The sequence below is a fragment of the Sphaerodactylus townsendi genome, linkage group LG06 (assembly GCF_021028975.2).
Source record: "Sphaerodactylus townsendi isolate TG3544 linkage group LG06, MPM_Stown_v2.3, whole genome shotgun sequence".
In the NCBI taxonomy this organism is placed as follows: Eukaryota; Metazoa; Chordata; class Lepidosauria; order Squamata; family Sphaerodactylidae; genus Sphaerodactylus; species Sphaerodactylus townsendi.
The window spans coordinates 61,253,446-61,273,087 of NC_059430.1; the positions used below are offsets into that span (position 1 = coordinate 61,253,446).

General features: G+C 38.6%; 1 protein-coding gene across 1 annotated transcript in view; it reads left to right on the forward strand.

The window, feature by feature from the left end:
- The window catches only part of GNS (glucosamine (N-acetyl)-6-sulfatase), a 30,351-nt gene extending 12,055 nt beyond the window's left edge, over positions 1-18,296 (forward strand). Inside the window, exons 4-14 of the mRNA XM_048499173.1 lie at positions 403-468; positions 878-976; positions 2,752-2,919; positions 5,567-5,649; positions 6,436-6,554; positions 7,081-7,184; positions 9,000-9,101; positions 9,771-9,878; positions 10,029-10,139; positions 14,507-14,667; positions 16,305-18,296. Coding sequence (XP_048355130.1) covers positions 403-468; positions 878-976; positions 2,752-2,919; positions 5,567-5,649; positions 6,436-6,554; positions 7,081-7,184; positions 9,000-9,101; positions 9,771-9,878; positions 10,029-10,139; positions 14,507-14,667; positions 16,305-16,380 — 1,197 coding nt within the window. The 3' untranslated portion in view covers positions 16,381-18,296. The remainder of the gene's footprint in view (positions 1-402; positions 469-877; positions 977-2,751; positions 2,920-5,566; positions 5,650-6,435; positions 6,555-7,080; positions 7,185-8,999; positions 9,102-9,770; positions 9,879-10,028; positions 10,140-14,506; positions 14,668-16,304) is intronic.
- The last annotated feature ends 1,346 nt before the right edge of the window (positions 18,297-19,642 follow it).

Genomic DNA, 19,642 nt, shown 5'->3' on the forward strand with positions numbered 1-19,642 from the left:
CTATGTCTGTGTCTGTCTTATGATGTCAAGGCTACAGTCATTATGCAAACCTACATGCACATGAGAACTAGCTGCCAAACTGAGAAATCACCACACATCACTTTGATAGCTTTGTATGGCCATATAAATGGGATACAGCTGGATATAGTCTGCCAGGCAACATAGGAGCAACATTTTAGCTTTCTAAAAACTCAAAAGCAAATATGTTTGTGTGTGGATCTGGTTTAATGTGTCTGCAAACTCTGTAGCTGTTCCTTAACAGAGTAGTTGGTTACAGAGAACACAATCCTATTTCCTTCTGTTTTAGTTAATAAATTAACCTGTGTGGCACTAAAATTGCTCTTCATGAGTTACACTGAAGACAATTGTTCTAGTGACTCATTTAATATTTGATTTTTTCAGTATGGAGCAGAAGATGCTGGGGGAATTAGCCATGTTCCTCCTGGATGGAGTTTTTGGTATGCATTAGTAAGTGTCAAATATTTCTGGCTTGTGTACTTGTATGTATTTTAAAAATCTTACTTTTATGGAATGCCAACATACCTTTAGAATGGTGGTAACATACATTTCGCCAACCATAGATGCAGGCAAAACATTAGGAGCTAAAACTACCAGGCCATAGCCATACAGCCCAGAAAATCCATAATAACTATATAAGAAACTTGGAAAAATGAGTTTTAAATTTTCATACAATATTCATTTTAATAATTTTTCTTTCTGGAGACTATTTGAATATTTCATCAAGGATTCTGATACATTATAATCACAGTATCTTAATCATAACTGAGTAATCAGTGCAGTACAATTTGTAGAGGCCTACAGTGATTCTATTGGCTATTTTTAATGCATATAAAGTAGGTTTCCTTGTCCTCCATAGGAAAAGAATTCAAAGTACTACAATTACACTCTTTCAGTAAATGGAAAAGCACGGAAGCATGGTGAGAACTACAGTGTCGATTACCTCACAGATGTACTGGTGAGACTTTTTTGGCTGTTGTTCTGTAAAGCACATGTATGCCTGGTTTCCTTCTAGCTTCAGCATTATGCAAGTAGTTCAGCCTATTTAACAGGTAATCCAGTGAATCAAGTTCCTGAGTGTAAACAAACTTTGTGAGCCTTATGGTGCAATCTGCCTTACTCTGCATTGTGTAGATACACTTATCCAACACAAGCTTTAAGCTGTTTTATTCATTCCTCTCCGTTCTCAAGTTTGGGCACTATTCAGAGAGCTCCAAATATAAGGAAAGGAAGTTCGTTGAAAGAATTGCCAGATCATAGTTGGGGCCATTACTCTGGCTGTTGAATCTACTGCACTTAGAGGCTGATGAAAAATGAAAGCAGATAAAGAGTTCTAAATCTTAATCCATATGCATGTTTGGAAGTTGATGCCTTGGGTTCTAAATTATGATATGTACATAGTACATGGATATCTGAATTGATCCTATGCGAGGAGTCATAATTTCTTGTCAAAACTGACATTTTGAATGCAAGCAGAAGAGCTTGAGAATAAAGCTTCATACATTTGCAGATTTTCAGTTGTAATAGTTAACCCTTGCAAAAGAAAGGGGAAACTGGTTTAGAATTCAGGAGGATGTTTTCAAGTACAGTTATTCCTTCCACATTGCTAAGGTTAGGGTTGTGGTGCCCCCCCCCCCCCTTCGTGATCTTCAAACCCACATGACATTTTTGGTCCTCCCTTTGTACTAGAGAAGAAGTCTGAATTTTTTCTTTTTCTTTTAACTTTTAAAAAAGAAATTGTGTATATTTATAGCATTAAAAAGTAAAATATTTTGATATTATACAATACTATACATATATTTTATGCATTTCTGAGTTTATAAAGTTTTTTTGTGTCTGCTGACCTTCACATGTTGTCTCTGGCTTCTGCTAAACTTCCAAAAAATCCCCATTCAGTTTCTTATGCCACTGTGCAATATATCAGAATTGCAATGGGAAAGTCACAATATTCATAATATTCATAACAGGAGCCAGTTATGCTTCCTGAGTATACCCCAGATACCATGTCAAAATGCATGTAAAATACATTCCATGTTACTACAAAATATTTATAAAAAACCAACGGCGTTGACCACCACAAGAATATCTATGAAGTGTAAACTGATCATACTTTAACAAATTAGATTTGAGAGTTGCTGTACCTGGAATATCCGCCAAAACCTGTAGTCTGTCTTTCTTTTGGGGATTCTGTAAGATCACTCTTCTTGTTTGAATTTGCTGTAATGAAACAGAATTCTCTTTGTTCGCTATAATGTAGTGGACTTTTTGGACTTTTGCACAATACATTTTGAATTTGTCGCTCTTTGGAGCTTGATTCTCTTGAAGGTTTTTTATTTTAGAATTATAACTAATTCTCATTTAAACTGTTATTGAAAATAGTCAGTACCAAAAGGTAAAATTGAAACAAGTAATTAAGTTTTCATGGTGTTCTAATACTCAGAAGCATTTTGCATTGATTTAAGTTGCTTTGAATATATGTGGCAATGTATTTTTGGACAGATAGTGATTGCTTAAAGTGGAGTCCAATAAACATTAATGTTTGAGGTGGTGAATACTCCTTTCTCCTGTGGAGAGATCTTTGCATGCTGTGCTTTGAAAAAGTACTTATATTGTGATGCTTTGAGAAAGTTCTTATATTGTGAGATAAGTATAAAGACAGTAGAGTCATCTGACTGTTTGGACCACAAATTTAATGATACAACTTGAATTTAGAACTTTGATTTTTGTGTTCAGGCCAACATGTCTTTGGATTTTCTGGAATATAAATCCAATTTTGAGCCTTTCTTCATGATGATAGCAACTCCAGCTCCACACTCACCTTGGGTAGCTGCTCCTCAGTACCAGAAGACCTTCCAAAATGTCAGTGCTCCAAGAAGCAGTAATTTTAATATTCATGGAAAGGTATGGATTTTTATCCCACTCAAATTGATATTGAGTAATTTCGCTGGAAGTAAGCGGTGGAGTTGAGGAATAAATTTATGACTGTGGGCCCGGTTCATACTTTCAGCCTAGTCTACCTCTCATGGTTGTGAGGGTAAAATGGAGGTGAGGACAATGATGTAAGCTGTTCTGGGTCCCCATTGGTGTGAAAGGCAAGATTTAAATAAAGTAAACAAATAATTAAAACATAAAATGCAGGACCATCGCTGGTAATCCTTTGGACTTTTCCATGTCTCAGTAATGACTTGAAAATATGATTTGTAAATTGGATAAGTATGGTGTTTTTTATTCTGTATTTTGAGCTTTTAGGTTCAAATGTATGTTTGATTGTTATAATGTAGTAGGGTTTGTAGAATACTGGAGGTGACAGTTTGAAGTGGATCTGAGTAATCGGATGCCGAAAGTAGATGTGTTCAGCATCCTACAAAGATCAAGAAAACTTGTCCAGCCTTGCATGAGTGGGGAGGGTATGAGTTAATGGATACTTTGTATAGTACAGCATGGCCAGTTGGCAGGGGCTGATGGGAATTGTAGTCCATAACATCTGGAGTGCCAAAGGTTCGCCACCATGGGTATCGTATGTCACTCTATAGAATCAGTGAGCTCCTGTATTCCATTATGAGACTTGAGTAACCCAGTTTAGTGTTTCATTGTAGTTTTAATATTCCTTATCGTTGTATGTTGTTTGGTTACAAGAAAGTGATGCTCCAAACCAGAGGCGTTCCTCCCATTGGGCAAAGTGGGCAGTTGCCCAGGGCGCCCCCTTATGGGGGGTGCAAAAACTACAGGTTCGTTGTATTTTCAGTGTTTTTCCATTTTTGGTCTGCAGAGGGTGCAGTTTTTAGGCTAGCAGCACCAAAAATTCAGGGAATTTTTGGGAGACCCTCCTGATGATATCAGCCAGATTTGGTGAGGTTTGGTTTAGGGAGTCCAAAGTTTTGAACTCTCAAAGGGTGTGCCCCCATCCCCCATTGTTTCCAATGGGAGCTAATAGGAGATGGGGGCTACACCTTTGAGGGTCCATAACTTTGGACCCACTAAACCAAACTTCATCAAACCTGGGTGGTATCATCAGTAGTGTCTCACGAAGATACTTTGACGTTTTGGTTCTGCTATCTTAATAATTTTACCCCTGACAGCAGGCACCCCCTAAATTTCTCCAGATTCTTCTTCTAAATCCACCCCCTTCCTGCCAATGCTTGTTTTCTTTCTTTCTTTTATTCTCTCAATGCCTAATAAAGGTTGTTGTTATTAAATCCACTCCCTTCGGCATGGATTTAAAGGGAGAATCTGAGGTACCTAGTTTAAACATTGAAAGTGATACTGTTTCAGGGTGGGGGAGAATCCACCTCAAAACAGCATCACTTTCAATGTTGTTTAAACTGGACCCCAGATTCTCCCTTTAAGGTGGATTTAAAAGGAGAATGTAGGCTCCCTAGTTTAAACACCATTGAAAGTGATGGTGCTTCCCCCAATTGGGGGGACTGGATACAATACCATAAAATGTTTTCCGAGCAGTAATAAAACATTTTGAAAGCATTTTGAAAATGTTTCAAAAATATTTCTGCTGTGTGTGGCATGGCCCATTGCTGTGTTCAGATTTGTGAATTGGGGCATGTTCTATAATGTGATGGTGACTTTGAAACAACCTGGTGGAAAAAATCATTGTTTGGTCATGGTGGGAGAGGGTGGCCGCCCATGGGGGGGCATCAAACTCAGGTTTTGCCCAGGGCTCCAGTTTGCCTAGGTACGTCACCACTCCAAACTATCTTCACAGTGATAATCATATAGCCAGTGGTGAGCTAAAATGGCATTCCAGCTTCTTCTTTTGTTGGTAACCACTGTTTTAAGAAGTTTTAAGATATTTTATTGCTTTTAATTGGATGGAGCCTATGTATTTGTTCTCTTATGTATGATTCGCTCCTTGTTTGACATTGTTGTTCACCACCCGGAGCCCTTCGGGGATCGGGCAGTATAGAAATCGAAACAATAAATAAAAATAAAATAACTGAAGTGTCTTGGAAGTTATCTGTCCTTCAGTTACTGTTGGATACTCTACTGTGAGGCAAGCAGTTTCGCTTTAGGACTTCCACTATGCTGCTTTAGACCAAACTCCTTTTGTAAAAGAAACTAGTTTAATATAAAAAGTCATATTTAGACTTCTTGCACTAAACTGCTTTAGAAGAATGCAAGCAATAAACTGATAAACTAGGCAGTAGCAATCATTAAACATAAAAAGAGATGCTATTGTATTGCCTCTAATTATTGTATTATTGTATTGTCTCTATTACAGGAAACTATAATCTTTTGGGTGTATTTGTGTTTTGGTTTGGTTTGTAGCTGTTAACTGGAAAAGTTATACATTTCTTACAACTTGATAACATTTGATTTATTTCTGACCCTCTCCTAAGGGCTCAGTATTGCTGGAAATCCACAAGTATAGAGTCTACAACCCTTCTTACACTATTCTGTCTAAAGGCGAGAAATAAAAAGGATTTACAAGGGATTTTTGTGGTTTAATATTACTGATTATTAATTATTACTGACCTGGAATTTTGAGCATAAGGAGGGATATAAATCTAAAGTAAGGTATATGTGTATTTTACAGGATAAGCATTGGCTCATCAGGCAAGCAAAGACTCCAATGACTAATTCATCAGTACAATTCCTAGACGCTGCTTTTAGGAAAAGGTAGGAAAGTTTATGATAGTTTGAATTTTTTTGCAAAGCTGAGACCAAGTATGTCACAATGTCAAACACAAGTTTTGAGAAATGACTTGGTGACTCCTTTGGGAACAAATTTTCAGTTTTTACAGGCATGCTGAGCTGACTGCTGTAACCTCTGTGAAATAATTCCCTCCCTTAACAAAGAGTCATTCAAATGGCCAAGATTGTTGTGTAATATGCTCACTATGTTACTTAGAAGGCATAGGTTATCCTCACAGCCCTAGCACAACCTGTAGATATTGTTAGGTAGTGTCTAAAGGCTGTTTTGGTGTTTGGTTCAGATTGGTAAATCTTATGGATTAGAATATAAAATCATTTCCATAACATTATGGATTTCAAAGTAATGGTTCTCAATAAATAACCAAATAGAATTGTCTTGATTGTAGCTGTTAGCAGGAAAGAAAACATCATGTTGTTTAAAAGCACGTTAAGAATGTTCTTAAAAGGTCAACATTTCTATAAAACAGTCTCCTTTTAAAAACAATTAAGATTACCTTAAGATTTCACTCTGTCATGCTTTGAGCTAACTTAAGTGTTCATAGCCTGATCTATAGATGAGAATGCAGACTTTGTTTAACCTTTGGTCAGATGAATGATAGTGCAAGGATTTGTTTAGTGCTCTGCATTTCAGAGGTAGAAAGTAGTTCAATTCTGCAAAAAAAAATTGTTTCAAACTGACACTTGTATCATTGACTGTACCGGCCATTAGTTTTGTAAAGGTTCAATTTGAATAATCTTGTTCATACATAGATGGCAGACTCTACTATCAGTGGATGATATGGTAGAAAAACTTGTGAAGACATTGCAATTCCACGGGGAACTGGATAATACGTACATCTTTTTCACATCTGATAATGGTTTTCATACAGGTAAAAAATAGTTGGCAAAACTGAATGGTTTAAAAGTCCTTAGTTAAATGCTTCGACTTCCACTTACTTCATGAAGTCCTTGGGACTAAAGTGTCTGGAAACTGATAATGAAATTGTCAAGAGAGAGATATAAGCAAGAGAAGTTAAAGAAATTAATCCATTTTATCTTTAAATCTAGATATTTTCTCCTGTTTTTAATATTCCTCCTGTTTAAATTTTGGAAGTCAAAATGACCTTGGGATTGTTTTTTTGTTTTTTTTAAGAAAAGATGTTTTAGCCATTATAATATATACACAACATTTTACATGGCACTTCCATATAGGCATTTGGAATCCCTTCAAAAAAGATTGCAGACAACTATGAGAACTGATGGATTGGGCCTTGGAAATCATTGGCAGGCAGACGTGACTCAAATGTTTTTCTCTAGAGGTCTTTCTTCGTTTCTCCATTAAGTATGAAAACATGTTAACTGTAGGATTTTTTATAAACCATGTACATCAAATTTCTGCTCTCTTATGTTCCTTAGGGCAGTTTTCTTTGCCTATTGACAAACGTCAGCTCTATGAGTTTGACATTAAAGTTCCATTGTTGGTTCGAGGACCTGGAATAAAACCCAACCAGACGAATAAGGTACATGCCTGTTTTAATTTTATAAACTGCTGTCGAGTTTCCACTGGAAAGAAAATTGGGATAGAAATAAAGCTACTCTTGTGAGCAGAGCAATGCATTTTAGGGTATGGTTTCATAAAACTGCTGTCATAACATAGATGTTGAGGAATTTGTGAGTGGAGTTGAAAATGTTCACGTAATGTTTTGCTATGTAAATATTTTGAGCACTTTTTCTGTAAATTAACTTGAGGTTTTATATGTGTTTGCTGTGGTTTAAAATGCAGGCCTCTAAGGTAAGAAGGGGGCTGGATGGGTAAGTGAAGTGTATGATGATTGGATGGCAGCCATATCCTACAAGGTGGGGTTGTCTGGGTTTGTTCAGAGAATTTGTGTCAGAAGGAAGAGAAGGGAGAGTTCAGTTAGAGAGATCGAGTGATGTGCTGTGGATTCAGAGAAGATTGTGTTCCTTGTGTGTAAGGCATGTGTAATAATGAGAAAAAAATCTTTATAATTAGGTTATAAAGTTAAGAAACTTTAAGTAGAAAAAAGATGGCATCTACCACTGTTGCAACCAATTCTCAAAGAAACCAATATACTTTTGGACCACACTGAAATAATTACCCAGTTATACATCTGAATAAACTCTCTTTCTGTTTAACTAAAAACAGCAGTTTTATTTATAATAAACAATCCACTTTTACCTCACAGCCAGTCCAATGCTTTACCTGGTTTGTCAATCTACCCAGTATAACTAAGCCATCCTGTTCTTCAGGTTAAACTAAGAAGTCTAAGGTGAGAGCCTTTAGTGGCAGGGAAAATTATTAGAGAACACTAAGAAAATTTAGGAGATAATATATTACAAATCATAGAATCATACAGTTGGAAGAGACCTCAAGGGCCATCAAGTCCAATCCCCTGCCATCAGAGGCGTAGCTCCAAGGGGGCCTGGAGGTGCGCAACGTACTGGGCAAGCACCCCTGTGGGAGTGTGGCGAGGGCGTTCCAGGGGCGTGGCGGGGGTGGGGATGGAGGATGCACCAGTACACCGGGTGCTTTTCCTCCTTGCTATGCCTTTGCCTGCCATGCAGGAATACACAATCAAAACACTCCTGACAGATGGCCATCCAGCCTCTCAGTTTTAAAATCTCCAAAGAAGAAGACTACACCACACTCTGCGGCAGCGTATTCCACTTTTGAATAGCCCTTACTGTCAGGAAGCTCTTCCAAATGTTTAGGTGAAATTTCTTTGCCTGTACCTTGAACCCATTACTCCTTGTTCTAGTCTCTGGAGCAGCAGAAAAACAAACTTGTTCCATCTTCAACATGACATCGCTTCAAATCTTTAAACATGGCTATCATGTCACTTCTTAACCTTCTCTTCTCCACACTGAACATGCCTAGCTAGCTGCCTAAGTCGCTTCTCATAGAGCATGGAATCCAGACCTTTTACTATTTTGGTCGCCCTCCTCTGAACCTAATGATCATTTCAGATCATTATAGAGAGTTGCCATGTGTTACATACTTCTTGTAAAATTTGCTGAACAGCTATTGCTTCTCATTTAGCTCTGCCAAGTAGTCCATAAAAGCTTAACTTTTAGAAGGATACCACGAGGTGGCCACTTCAATGGCAGGGTAGACAGAGGGAGTGATAAGAACAGTTGCCACTGACCCGAATCTCTGACAATATGTATTTGTAATTCGGTAGGTATAGTAGAAAGTTGCACAAGTGACAAAAGTTAATGTGATAGCTAATATGTTTGGGGTTTTTAATACAATTCTCTGCTTCATTTGAGTTTTACTTAGAAAATCTATCATATTTTTCCCTCATGCCTTCTAGATGCTTGTGGCAAACATTGATTTGGGTCCTACTATTTTAGATATTGCAGGCTATGATCTAAATAAAACACAGATGGATGGCATGTCACTGTTACCACTATTGGTAAGTAAACAGATTGGACTATTAATGAACATCCTTGTAATTGCTTCCAACACTGCAGGGTTTTTTAAATGTAAATAAGTTTATAAAGTGAATTATCATCTGTTTCCTTTGCTCATATTTTCACTGTGTTAACTAGAATGGTTGGTATATTTCTTGAAAAGAAGCTGCTTTTCAATTAAAAGGGAAGGAGATGGCATCTTGATGCAGTTTGGCCCTATAATTGGTTATAGAATGGGAAATGAAGACAGAGGTTGTTCAAGAAATATTTCAGAAGAGTCAAAACCATAAAAGTACATATTATAACATGTGAAAGTGGCACAATGTATGCATAGTGGAGTATACGTCTGATTTAAACTTGTACCATTTTCATTGTGTCTATTGCAGAGACAGCACCTTTAGGAGAGATTCGGGTAATAAGTGTTCCTTAGGTATGGTTTGTGTTAACTCAAGTTGTTCAAAGTTATAGCAGTCCTCCATCATAAAACTACAAGATGTATTGGCTCTGGGTTTCTTCATATTTACATTTCTGCTGCTGTCACATGATTAAGCTTAATCTCTACAATTATGATGGCTAAAAGCACTTTCATCCAGGAAGCTTACATTCTATTCATTCCACAAATTTGTGAGAAAAAGAATCAGCTACCTATTTTTTATTACTTTTTTTTGTAGAGAGGAGATGCAAATGTGACCTGGAGATCAGATGTTTTGATTGAATACCAAGGAGAAGGGCACAACAGCAGCGATCCTACCTGTCCTGCCCTTGGGCCTGGTGTCACTGTACGTGTTCCTGAAAACTGTTTTATAGGAATATTACAATAAATTTGGAAGTAGTTTAAGAATCAGTGGTGTGGTTAGAGATGCAAATCCTATAACCTTTTCATTTACATTTATGTGAAGTGCCACTCAATCTAACCACTTTTTTTATAGCATTGTTTTCCAGATTGTGTTTGTGAAGATGCTTACAACAACACTTATGCATGCGTACGGACGCTCTCGGCTTTGTGGAATCTGCAGTACTGTGAATTTGATGATCGGGAGGTAATTCTTTGTTCTTCTGTGTCTTCTTGGCTATATAGAATTAACACTAACTCCTTCAATTCTCACTATATAATATGGATAAAAATATAATGGGTATGAAAGTTTGTAAGAGGAAATATTTGTTGTGGGATTTGTGTAAATAACTTTTGGAATGAGATTAATCATGTACATCATGATAACTAATCAAGTAAATTCAGTGCCATTACCTAATGCAGTAGAAAAACATTGTATTAACCAGCCTCTAAAAAGGGCATTTTTAGGTCTTTGTGTATTTGATCATCCTGTCTGTGTTTTAACTTCATTAGTTGTGCAGAAAATCTTTGGATATTAGTCAGAATAGTGTAACAGGCTGCTTACCTGTAATTTGTAGTGTTTGAAAAGTTATCTGTCTAGTCACACAGAAACTTGAGCCTGTGCAGAGTCTCACGTAGAATCTTGTTTAGATCTATTTTAAAGCTATTTTAGGTGGTCAGAAAATAGCCTTCAGTAGACAATCAAATTTGCTAGAGACTAACAATCTGAAAGCAGAATCTAGTGCTCAAAGATATTCTAAGGAAATTGTGTGAGATTTAGCTCACGAAAGCTCACCATTAGGTGAAAGTGTATATAGTGTGTGTAAGAGAGAATAAGGTGCTGTTCAAATGTAGGTCGTATGCCTGGACTTACAGTGAGTTGTAAGTTCTATATTGTCAGGGTGAAAAAAGGTATACATTTTCCATACGTATTTAGCCAGAAACATGATCGTGATATCACTTTGCCAGATCTAGTCTTATCTAAAGAATCTTCAGTGACTGTACTGGTACTCCCTATTAAAATCCATATTGCATGAAATATCCAAAAAAATCCATAAATGCATGAAAGCATTTCATTTTTGATGGGTTCAGGATAGAAAATCTTGGCTAGGGCTGCATTTGTGGCTGAATTTCTAATTGAGTGAGCTAATGGCTGTCCTTGACATAGGATTCCCTAAGTTTGGGATACTTATGTTAATGAATAGAACTGGGTTCTTCTGATTTTGTATGATCTCAGTGTGTAGGTCTTTAGTGCGTACCTAACATCTATGTTGTGCCACCATATCTCCCTAGAGCAGTGGTGGCGAACCTATGACACTCCAGATGTTCATGGACTACAATTCCCATCAGCCCCTGCCAGCATGACCAACTGGCCATGCTGGCTGGGGCTGATGGGAATTGTAGTCCATGAACATCTGGAATGCCATAGGTTTGCCACCATGGCCCTAGAGTGAGTGGGCCTAGAATAGAATGATGAAAGATGTATTTCCTGCATCGACAGCTTTGGTTTGAATGTTGGATCAGTGTGTAACTCCACCTTGTCCTGTGGCTAGAGGAGCAATTGCCATCTCTTGGAGGATTGAAAACCATTGCCATTGTGGCCAGTGAGGGACCACTAGTATTATCTGAGCTCTCTGTCCCCGTGCCTTACACTGGAGTTTTGGCAGAATTGGGGTTGGTGGGAATACATAAAACAGACCCTTTGGTCAATTCAAAATGAGGGCATCGGTAGCTTTCACCCAAGGACAAAGGTATCTGGTCATGAATCTTGGATCTTAATGGTTGCCTACACTTGCATATAAGTCCATGTTAGGTAGACTGAACTGAGTCACAATCATCTGGAACGAAGATCTCTTCAGTTACCATTTCATGTCTGATATTCATTGGTGGTTCAATCAAATCTGCCTGAAGGTTTAGCTTGCCCTTCACATGCTCCACTTGGATTGACAGGAGGTATTTCTGTGCCCATCTGAGTATCCTGATGGCCTCTGTGTGAAGGTGGGATGATTTGGAGCTTCTCTGATAGTTCAGGTACATTTTGGCAGCTATATTGTCCCCCTCAGCGCTAGAGCGTAGTGTTGTAGCACTAAAAAGATAGCCTGAGTCTCTAGGACGTTGCTAGGGAGTCTTGACTCTAAAGAGGACCAATGACTCTGTACCAGCAGGTTGTCATTCACAGCTCCCCAGCCCTGCAGGCTGTCATCTGAAAATGAGAAGGCCCATAAGTTTGGCTAACAGCATGGGCAAGGAGGTTCTGCTCTTTATAACCTCCATAGACAAGTGTTGAATCTTGGCAGCTTTGTTTTTCGAAATAAAGAGAGAATTGCAGGAGGAGTCGGTCAAAAACCCGAGGACCTTGGTGGTCCATTGTTGCACAGGATGTATAGGATATTGTTGCATAGGATGTATAGGATATTTGCATAGGATGTATAGGATATTTATCACAAATCTGTGCACCTGTAGGAACTTGATGGTCCTTTATGTGTGTGGTCTCTGAAGTTGTTCAGAAGTCAAGACAGGGATGGATATGGAATCCTTCCTCTCATAACCTCATTATGGGAGACTACAGAACCTTGGGCCTTTCGAGGGGCCACAGGACAGATCCCTGAATTAGTAGTGTTGATCTGCTACCACAGATCTGAGAAACTGACTGTGCTCCTGAAAAACAGGGACATGTGAGCCATGTATTCAAATTTTAATTACATTTGATTGTAGTGCCTTAAGCATGGACCTTCAGCAGTGTGTTCTTGCTTTGTTGAAGTAAACATGGATATTCAGATTAGTATTTATATAGTTGTCCAGGGACAAGGCTGCCTCCCAGTACCAGGCAGCTTGTTCCACCCCTTTCCTAGTCACAGACACCCACCTACGGACCACAACTGGCAGCCCCACCCCTGGACTAACTAGCAGGATCAGGAACATCCAGGAAGCCAGGAGCTGGGAGAGACTGCAGAGAAATGGCAGGAGAGCCTTTGCAGCAAGAACAAGCCTCAGCAATTACAGGGTAAAAGGTGGAGACAGCACAGCCCTGGCCAAGTTCCAGTCAGCAGCCCATTGAAACCTTACTTAGAGAATGGGGCCCAGCCAGCACAGCTCCAGCCAGGCTGCAATCAAGGGGGGTGGGGCAGGAAGGCTTAAGAGCCAGTACCCTGCTGGCAGAGCAAGACAAGCAAAGAGCCTGTGAATAGAAGCCAGAGTCTTGTCTTATTTGACCCAAGAGGGGAGCAGAACCCCTACGAGGCCAAGGTAACCTACCCTGCAGGGTGGCTGGCAGAGGGGGCGCTCACAGCAGAGGTGGGACCAACCAGTTCTCATCACTTATCTAGAAGTGGTTACTAATTTTTTCTGAGTGCCGAGAAGGGGTTACTATAGCAACCTCCCTGCCCAATAGGGACTGGAGGTGCATGTGTGCGGCGGTGCCACTGTTTGAATCCCACCACCATCGGAACCTGTTATTAAAATTTTTGGATCCCACCATTGGCTCACAGTAATATTAAACGATATTGCTTCATCATATAGCTGAAACCAGGCCAGTGACAGACTTTGCATAGGTATGAATTTGTCATAATCTGAGCCCAATATTGTTGGATTAGTGAAAACTTGATCCAAGATCAGTTCCAATTCTGCCATCTTCTTCGCTAAACATACGTGGGTAAAGTGTAAAACTAGGCCAATGATGGCGAACCTTTTTGAGACCGAGTGCCCAAATTGCAACCCAAACCCAACTTATTTATTGCAAAGTGCCAACCCAGCAATTTAGTCTGAATGCTGAGGTTTTAGTTTAGAAAAAACCAGTTGGCTCCTTCTTCCTCTGCCCCACCCACTCAAGCAGGGGCCAGTCTACTCTATCCTCCAACAAGTCCCGCGCACACCGCTCTGTGCCTCTCTAGCATCTCTGTCTCGTCTGCACCCCCCCCCTTGGGCAGCAGCCACCCGGAGCACAGGCACCAGGCCCGCCAGCCAAGTCCTCCCTGCCCACCGTGGTGCGCGTGTTGTGCTCAGTGGCCCAGGCCAGCCTATATGTGTCTGTGTGTGGGGGATTTTCCGCCCCCCACATGAGGAACTTTGTGTGCGCTTGCCCACAGAGAGGGCTCCGAGTGCCACCTCTGGCGCCTGTGCCATAGGTTCGCCATCACTGAACTAGGCTGAGCTGTAGTTGTTTATTAGTGACAAGATTATATTTGGCCTAGGGTTAGGCTTGTTCCATGTGAAAAATTATCTGTATTAAGAAAGCATAACAATTTGTTTTGCACAGTGGTACCTCACGTTTCGTCGCCTTCAAGTTTCGTCGCCTTCGGGTTTCGCCGGTTGCTCCTGGCCGGTTTTTTGTCTCAGGTTTCACCGGTCATCTTGGGAATCATTTACACAAACAGCGTAAATTTACGCCATTTGCGTAGCGCATGCGCAAACGGCGTAACCTCAGGTTTTGCTGGTTTCGGGTTTCGCCAAGCATCACCAGACAGATTACTGGCGACACCCGAGGTTTGACTGTATTAGTTATGATGATGGATAATGATGTTCATTGAAAAATACATTTGCTGCAAATGCAAATATGCCTGTTTTGCCTTTTTGCAGGTATTTGTTGAAGTTTATAACTTGACTGCTGATCCACACCAGCTAAATAACATTGCAAAAACAATAGATCAAGAAATCTTAGAAAAAATGAACTATCGACTAATGATGATGCAGTCCTGTTCTGGATCTACTTGTCGCACACCTGGAGTATTTGACCCAGGGTAAACATCAGTCTTCAATTATTTATTTCGTAACTGCTAATTAAATTATTAGGCAGTATATTTGACTTTCATATTTTGCATGTATGTCAAAATCTTTTCCTTTTAAAAGTTAAATATAGCTGTAAAGCTTTAAACTAAAATCCCTCTAAACGGGGAAAAATACAGGAAGTTATTTCTTTCGTATAAAACATTAACAGATATGTATTTTTAAAAAGCACATGCCATATTCCTGCACCATATGCACAACTCCTGTATGCTGCTCAGTACAAGCTACAGTTCCAAAATGTGCTTCTTATGCTACTTCGTGACTAGAAAAAGGCCTCATGGGAGTTGAGGCTAGAGTATGCTTTGTCATACTTAATTATTGGCTCAGACTATTTTTCTCCCACTTGGTCCTGTCCCATTGCTTATGATTGATGATTTTCAATCTACATGGAAGTAGGCAGCAGTACCTAAAATCTTATCTCTGGGTTTTTCTTGACAACTTTTACTCAGCTCGGGCTATGGACAGGCCAAAGAAGTCATTAAACAGCATGTGGCAGACATAGAGCACCAATGGGATCTAGGCAAATCTCCAACCTTTATTGCTGGTGAATCCAATAGGTACTTTACCTCTTCTGTGATGTATTTAAATAATCTTGAAGTACCTAAATATCAAAGGGTTTTTATTCTGGCATGATGCCATGCCCTCCCCTCAGCTGACTTTGAAGGCCAATGCAGGCCAGTGCATAGAAACAGTAGAACATGTGTTTCTCCAGTCAGTACTATAAAAATATGAATACTAGATTCATTTTGACACTGCTGCATAGGTTTCCAGGTCACATAGATCAATTCTTTATTTTCCTGTTGCTTAAAGATACCAATACTGATATAACATACAGTGTTGTCAGGTTTTGTGCAGCAGCACTTGAAGTACCTTGTAGAATGATCTGTGCGATAAACCAGGCTTAATGAATACTAAGGCCATCTTACTAGAGTGCACCTGTGATCTAATAGTTATAGTCTTTTATTTGCCAATTTTATTGTTCTCTTATGCCGTATTTCCGTTTAGTATTTATGCTCTTATCCCATCCCCTTTATGTTCTCATACCTTTTTGTGTTATCAGTTTTCTTTTACCAGTACATTCTTTTAGATATACGGTATATTTGCAGTTTTAATGTATTTTATACTTTTAATTGTATCGTATTAATCTTATGCTGTTGCATGACTGTCATAAAGATTGATAAATAAATCAGATAGTGACCAACTACTTTTAACACTGAGGTGGGAATGGACCTATAAAAATGGTTGCCTTCTGTATAGCATTTTGATGATGGCTTGCTGAAACAAATGTATATAATTTCCATCTACAGATTTCATTGTAAGTATGTAAGTGCAAATGTCTGTGCTTTTAAATGTGTGTTTTGTTTTTATAATACTTGCTTTAGCAGTTAAGCTTCCTTGGTGATAGGGCAGAAGGGAGAAATTCAAGTTTAGTAAATAAAATTAAAACAAAAGTAGCATTGGAGCAATGTGGTGATAGAAACTGCCTTTATAGAGATAAAGCAGATTTTGTGCTTTATGGTGAGAGCTGATTTTTGAACAGACTGCTGTAATACACCTAAGCTTACTTGGTTCCTGCTCTCCACCTCCCCAGGTACAGGTTCAACCCACATCTGATGTTCAGCAATCATGGAGCTCCTCCTCGCAGACTTTTCACACGTTCCTTGTAGCAGCATCCACTAGCCCGTTTGTTCATTTCTTCCAAACCACTACAGCAGATCTGCCCAACTTATTCTGCCCACACTGTAAAGACTCTATCAGCTGGCTTTGTTGGGGAGAAAACAACTTCCAGCTGGTCACCATGTGCAATATATGTATATTACAGAAACGATAAATCTAGGCTGTTACAGAAGTTCAGTGTTAACTTGACATGAATCTGATTTATTGTTTGGTGTAAATGAGATTGTTTACTGCTTAAAAACTTACTGTGAGGGAAGGCGGTCGTGAGAGAACTGGATTGGGGCAGGGATAAAAAAGTGGCATTTGTTGCATAGCCAGAGATTACGATCTCTTTATAGATAGAACCACTACCTAATAAGCTTTTAAAGATAGTGTGATTCTTGGTGGTGTTTGTGCTTGAGACTGGAATAATCAAATTAACCAGGAAGGTTGCATCCAACTTCTCAACTGTCCAGTCTGAGCTGGAGTTACCAATAAGAACTTGTTTGCCTTGTGCTTTTTCATATTATCATCAATTCCATTTTCAAGTCAACTTTGTCAACCAATGAATGGACACTGTTCTCATGGGCATCCCAGCATCCAGCATTTCCTGTTTTGTTCAGTAAAACAGGGATGATATGAATGCAAAACAGAAACTGTCATTCTTAAAAGTTGCAGATACTTTTTAATTTAGCACCATAAATAGAAAATGAGGTTTGAATCCTCTCTTTCCCAGAAGTTGTTTTGGGATCAAAAGTCATTTAGGTTAAGTCTGTGCTAAGAGCTCTTCATGGCAAAGAATTGCAGGTTGTATTGCTTTAGTGGCCAGGCTTTATGCTTGGGAAAGAAGTAATTGCTTGTCTGTCTTATAGTTTCAGCACTTTTTCAAAAGTTAGAAACTACTAATATTTTAATGCATTAGCCTTTTATTATGCTAAAAGTTTATATAGTAATGGATTAATGGTTAAGTGTATGTGTAACTTCTGGATATAACTTCTGCAATTAAGAATTTGTGTACCATCCTGAAGTTGCACTGCAGTAGAAACTCCTACTGGTAAACTTTTGCTAAATTGACTGCAGAGAGGTTTAGGGTCAACTGCTATTCACTTACAATAGTAGGAAACAGTGGAATAGTTTTTACCTAGAACATGTATTATCAATTATGTTCATTATCCAGAAACAGTAAAGGCTGAACTGATTTCTTATAATAGTGGCTTCTGTGTATGCTGTGCTTGGTCATCTATGAGAGGGGCTGAATCAATTGTGGGTCAGTGCAGAGAACAAGGAATAAGCTTTAGTTTTGGAAGAGGGGAGTTATACGAAGGTAGGTTTAAGCTGTAGCTTTTTGTACAGTGGGAGTTTAAAGCTGGTTCACATTGAGGCATATAATACACATCTGTCTCAAAATACACATGGAGCATTTTTCCTTGAAATGTACTCTTCCAGCCTTACTTTCAAGATAAAAGCTTGTTAAATAAGTGAGATTAACAGATCATTTCTTTCTTGCAGTCTGTGGTAGTTGAACTCATGAGCTTGTCTCACTGAACATTTGAATCGGATCTTACAATTTGGTGAAGGTAGCTGAATACAAGCTATGTGTTCATTGTTTCAGGTACAAAAAGTATTAATATCTCAAGAAGCTGACTTTTGAAAAAAAATTGTAAGAAATGAAAGGTAAATACTGAAAGTAAATGCCTTCTTTGAAACCTATATATGCCATTTAAAGAGGATCTTAGTCTGTATTCAGACATCATGCGATGAGTACTTCACCACTGGAATAGTATCACAATTGAATCTTTGGAGAATCTTTGGTAGAAATGGAATTTTGGGATTTACTTATTGGTAACATGAAAACTAATCAAGATGAGTAACAGCAAATTGCATGTTTCTCATATGAAGCAGTTGCTAATAAAGATTAACTTATTAATTTATAGTCTGCTCAAGTTTTTGGAAGGAAACATTTGTAAACAGTAATGTTCCAAGCCACAACTTTACCTACATCAGTTACCTTTGAAAATGGTAACTGATAGTGGATAGCCTTAAGACACAATGGACTCTTTCAACCATAGCTTCAAGTTGGCATTATGATCTTGTGTGTGGTAATAATACTGGTTAATCATGTTCCCTTACCCTCTGTTGTACCAAAAAAAAAAGATCTGTATCCTTGATTTTCCATGTGGTCTTGCCCCATAGTTTTTAGTGATCTTGTTTTTTAAACAAGAAACCAAGCATATATTTCCACTAATATTTTCCTGTGTTTAGTTATACAGTAGCCCAAAATTAACTGCAGTGCATTTTATCTGCCTTCTCAGTGAGTGACTCGGCTACTACCATCTATGTAAAATCTTGAACATGGCATTTCATTACCGTCCATAATGGCAAAGATATAGTACAAAGTCAATATAAAACTCCAAAACCATGTGGTATGCATATTTGTTTCCATCCTTAATCTGGCTCCATTCTAAAAGGTCCATAACAACTGGAAACCACTGTCTCTGTTGCACATGTATCACCCACTGTTCTAAACTTCTTTGGAATGATAATAACATTCTCTGTTGCTGATTTGGGTGAGGATCCATTCAACTGCTGTATGCTAAGAGACTTAAAGAATAGTCTTACATAAAATGTGGTTTTTCATCAGTCCAGTATTCAACTAATGTGGCAAGCAGAAATAGATACTACTTTACCCTTGAGAAATAGTTGTGCTACATCATGACGAATAGCCCAGCAGTAATTCAGTTCTAAATTATACTCTGTAATGTACACAAAGCACTATAGAGCAGCAGAAACAAATAATCTTAGATAGCAAATAATCATAAACTAGAAAGTATGTTAAGCATTCCATTCACATAGCATGCCATTCTAAAGGTTTTTCTCAAAACTATTCAGGTGCAAAACCAAATGATCAAAGGTAAATTATTTTGGAAATCTGATGCTTTAAATTCATACACTATAGAATAAACAACCTCTGTACCTCTGATTTTTGATCTTCCTGTGCTTGCAGAATCCTCCTTCGGCACTTTACGCCCTTCAGGACAAAATGCTAGTGAAAGTTTTAATGCTGCTTGAAGCCCTCTCTATTTTTCAAGTGTTCTCAAAAGAGAATAACACATCACAGGTCAGCTTTCTTGTTCACGAACCATAGAACTGTTTAGAAAGTATCCTTTGAAGGCTCCTGTATATTGTTGCACTTTTTAGTAATTAAGTTTTTGTACACAACAAATTGTGAATTAAAATTGAAGACAAATTGTTTGGCAGTTTATGACAATTACC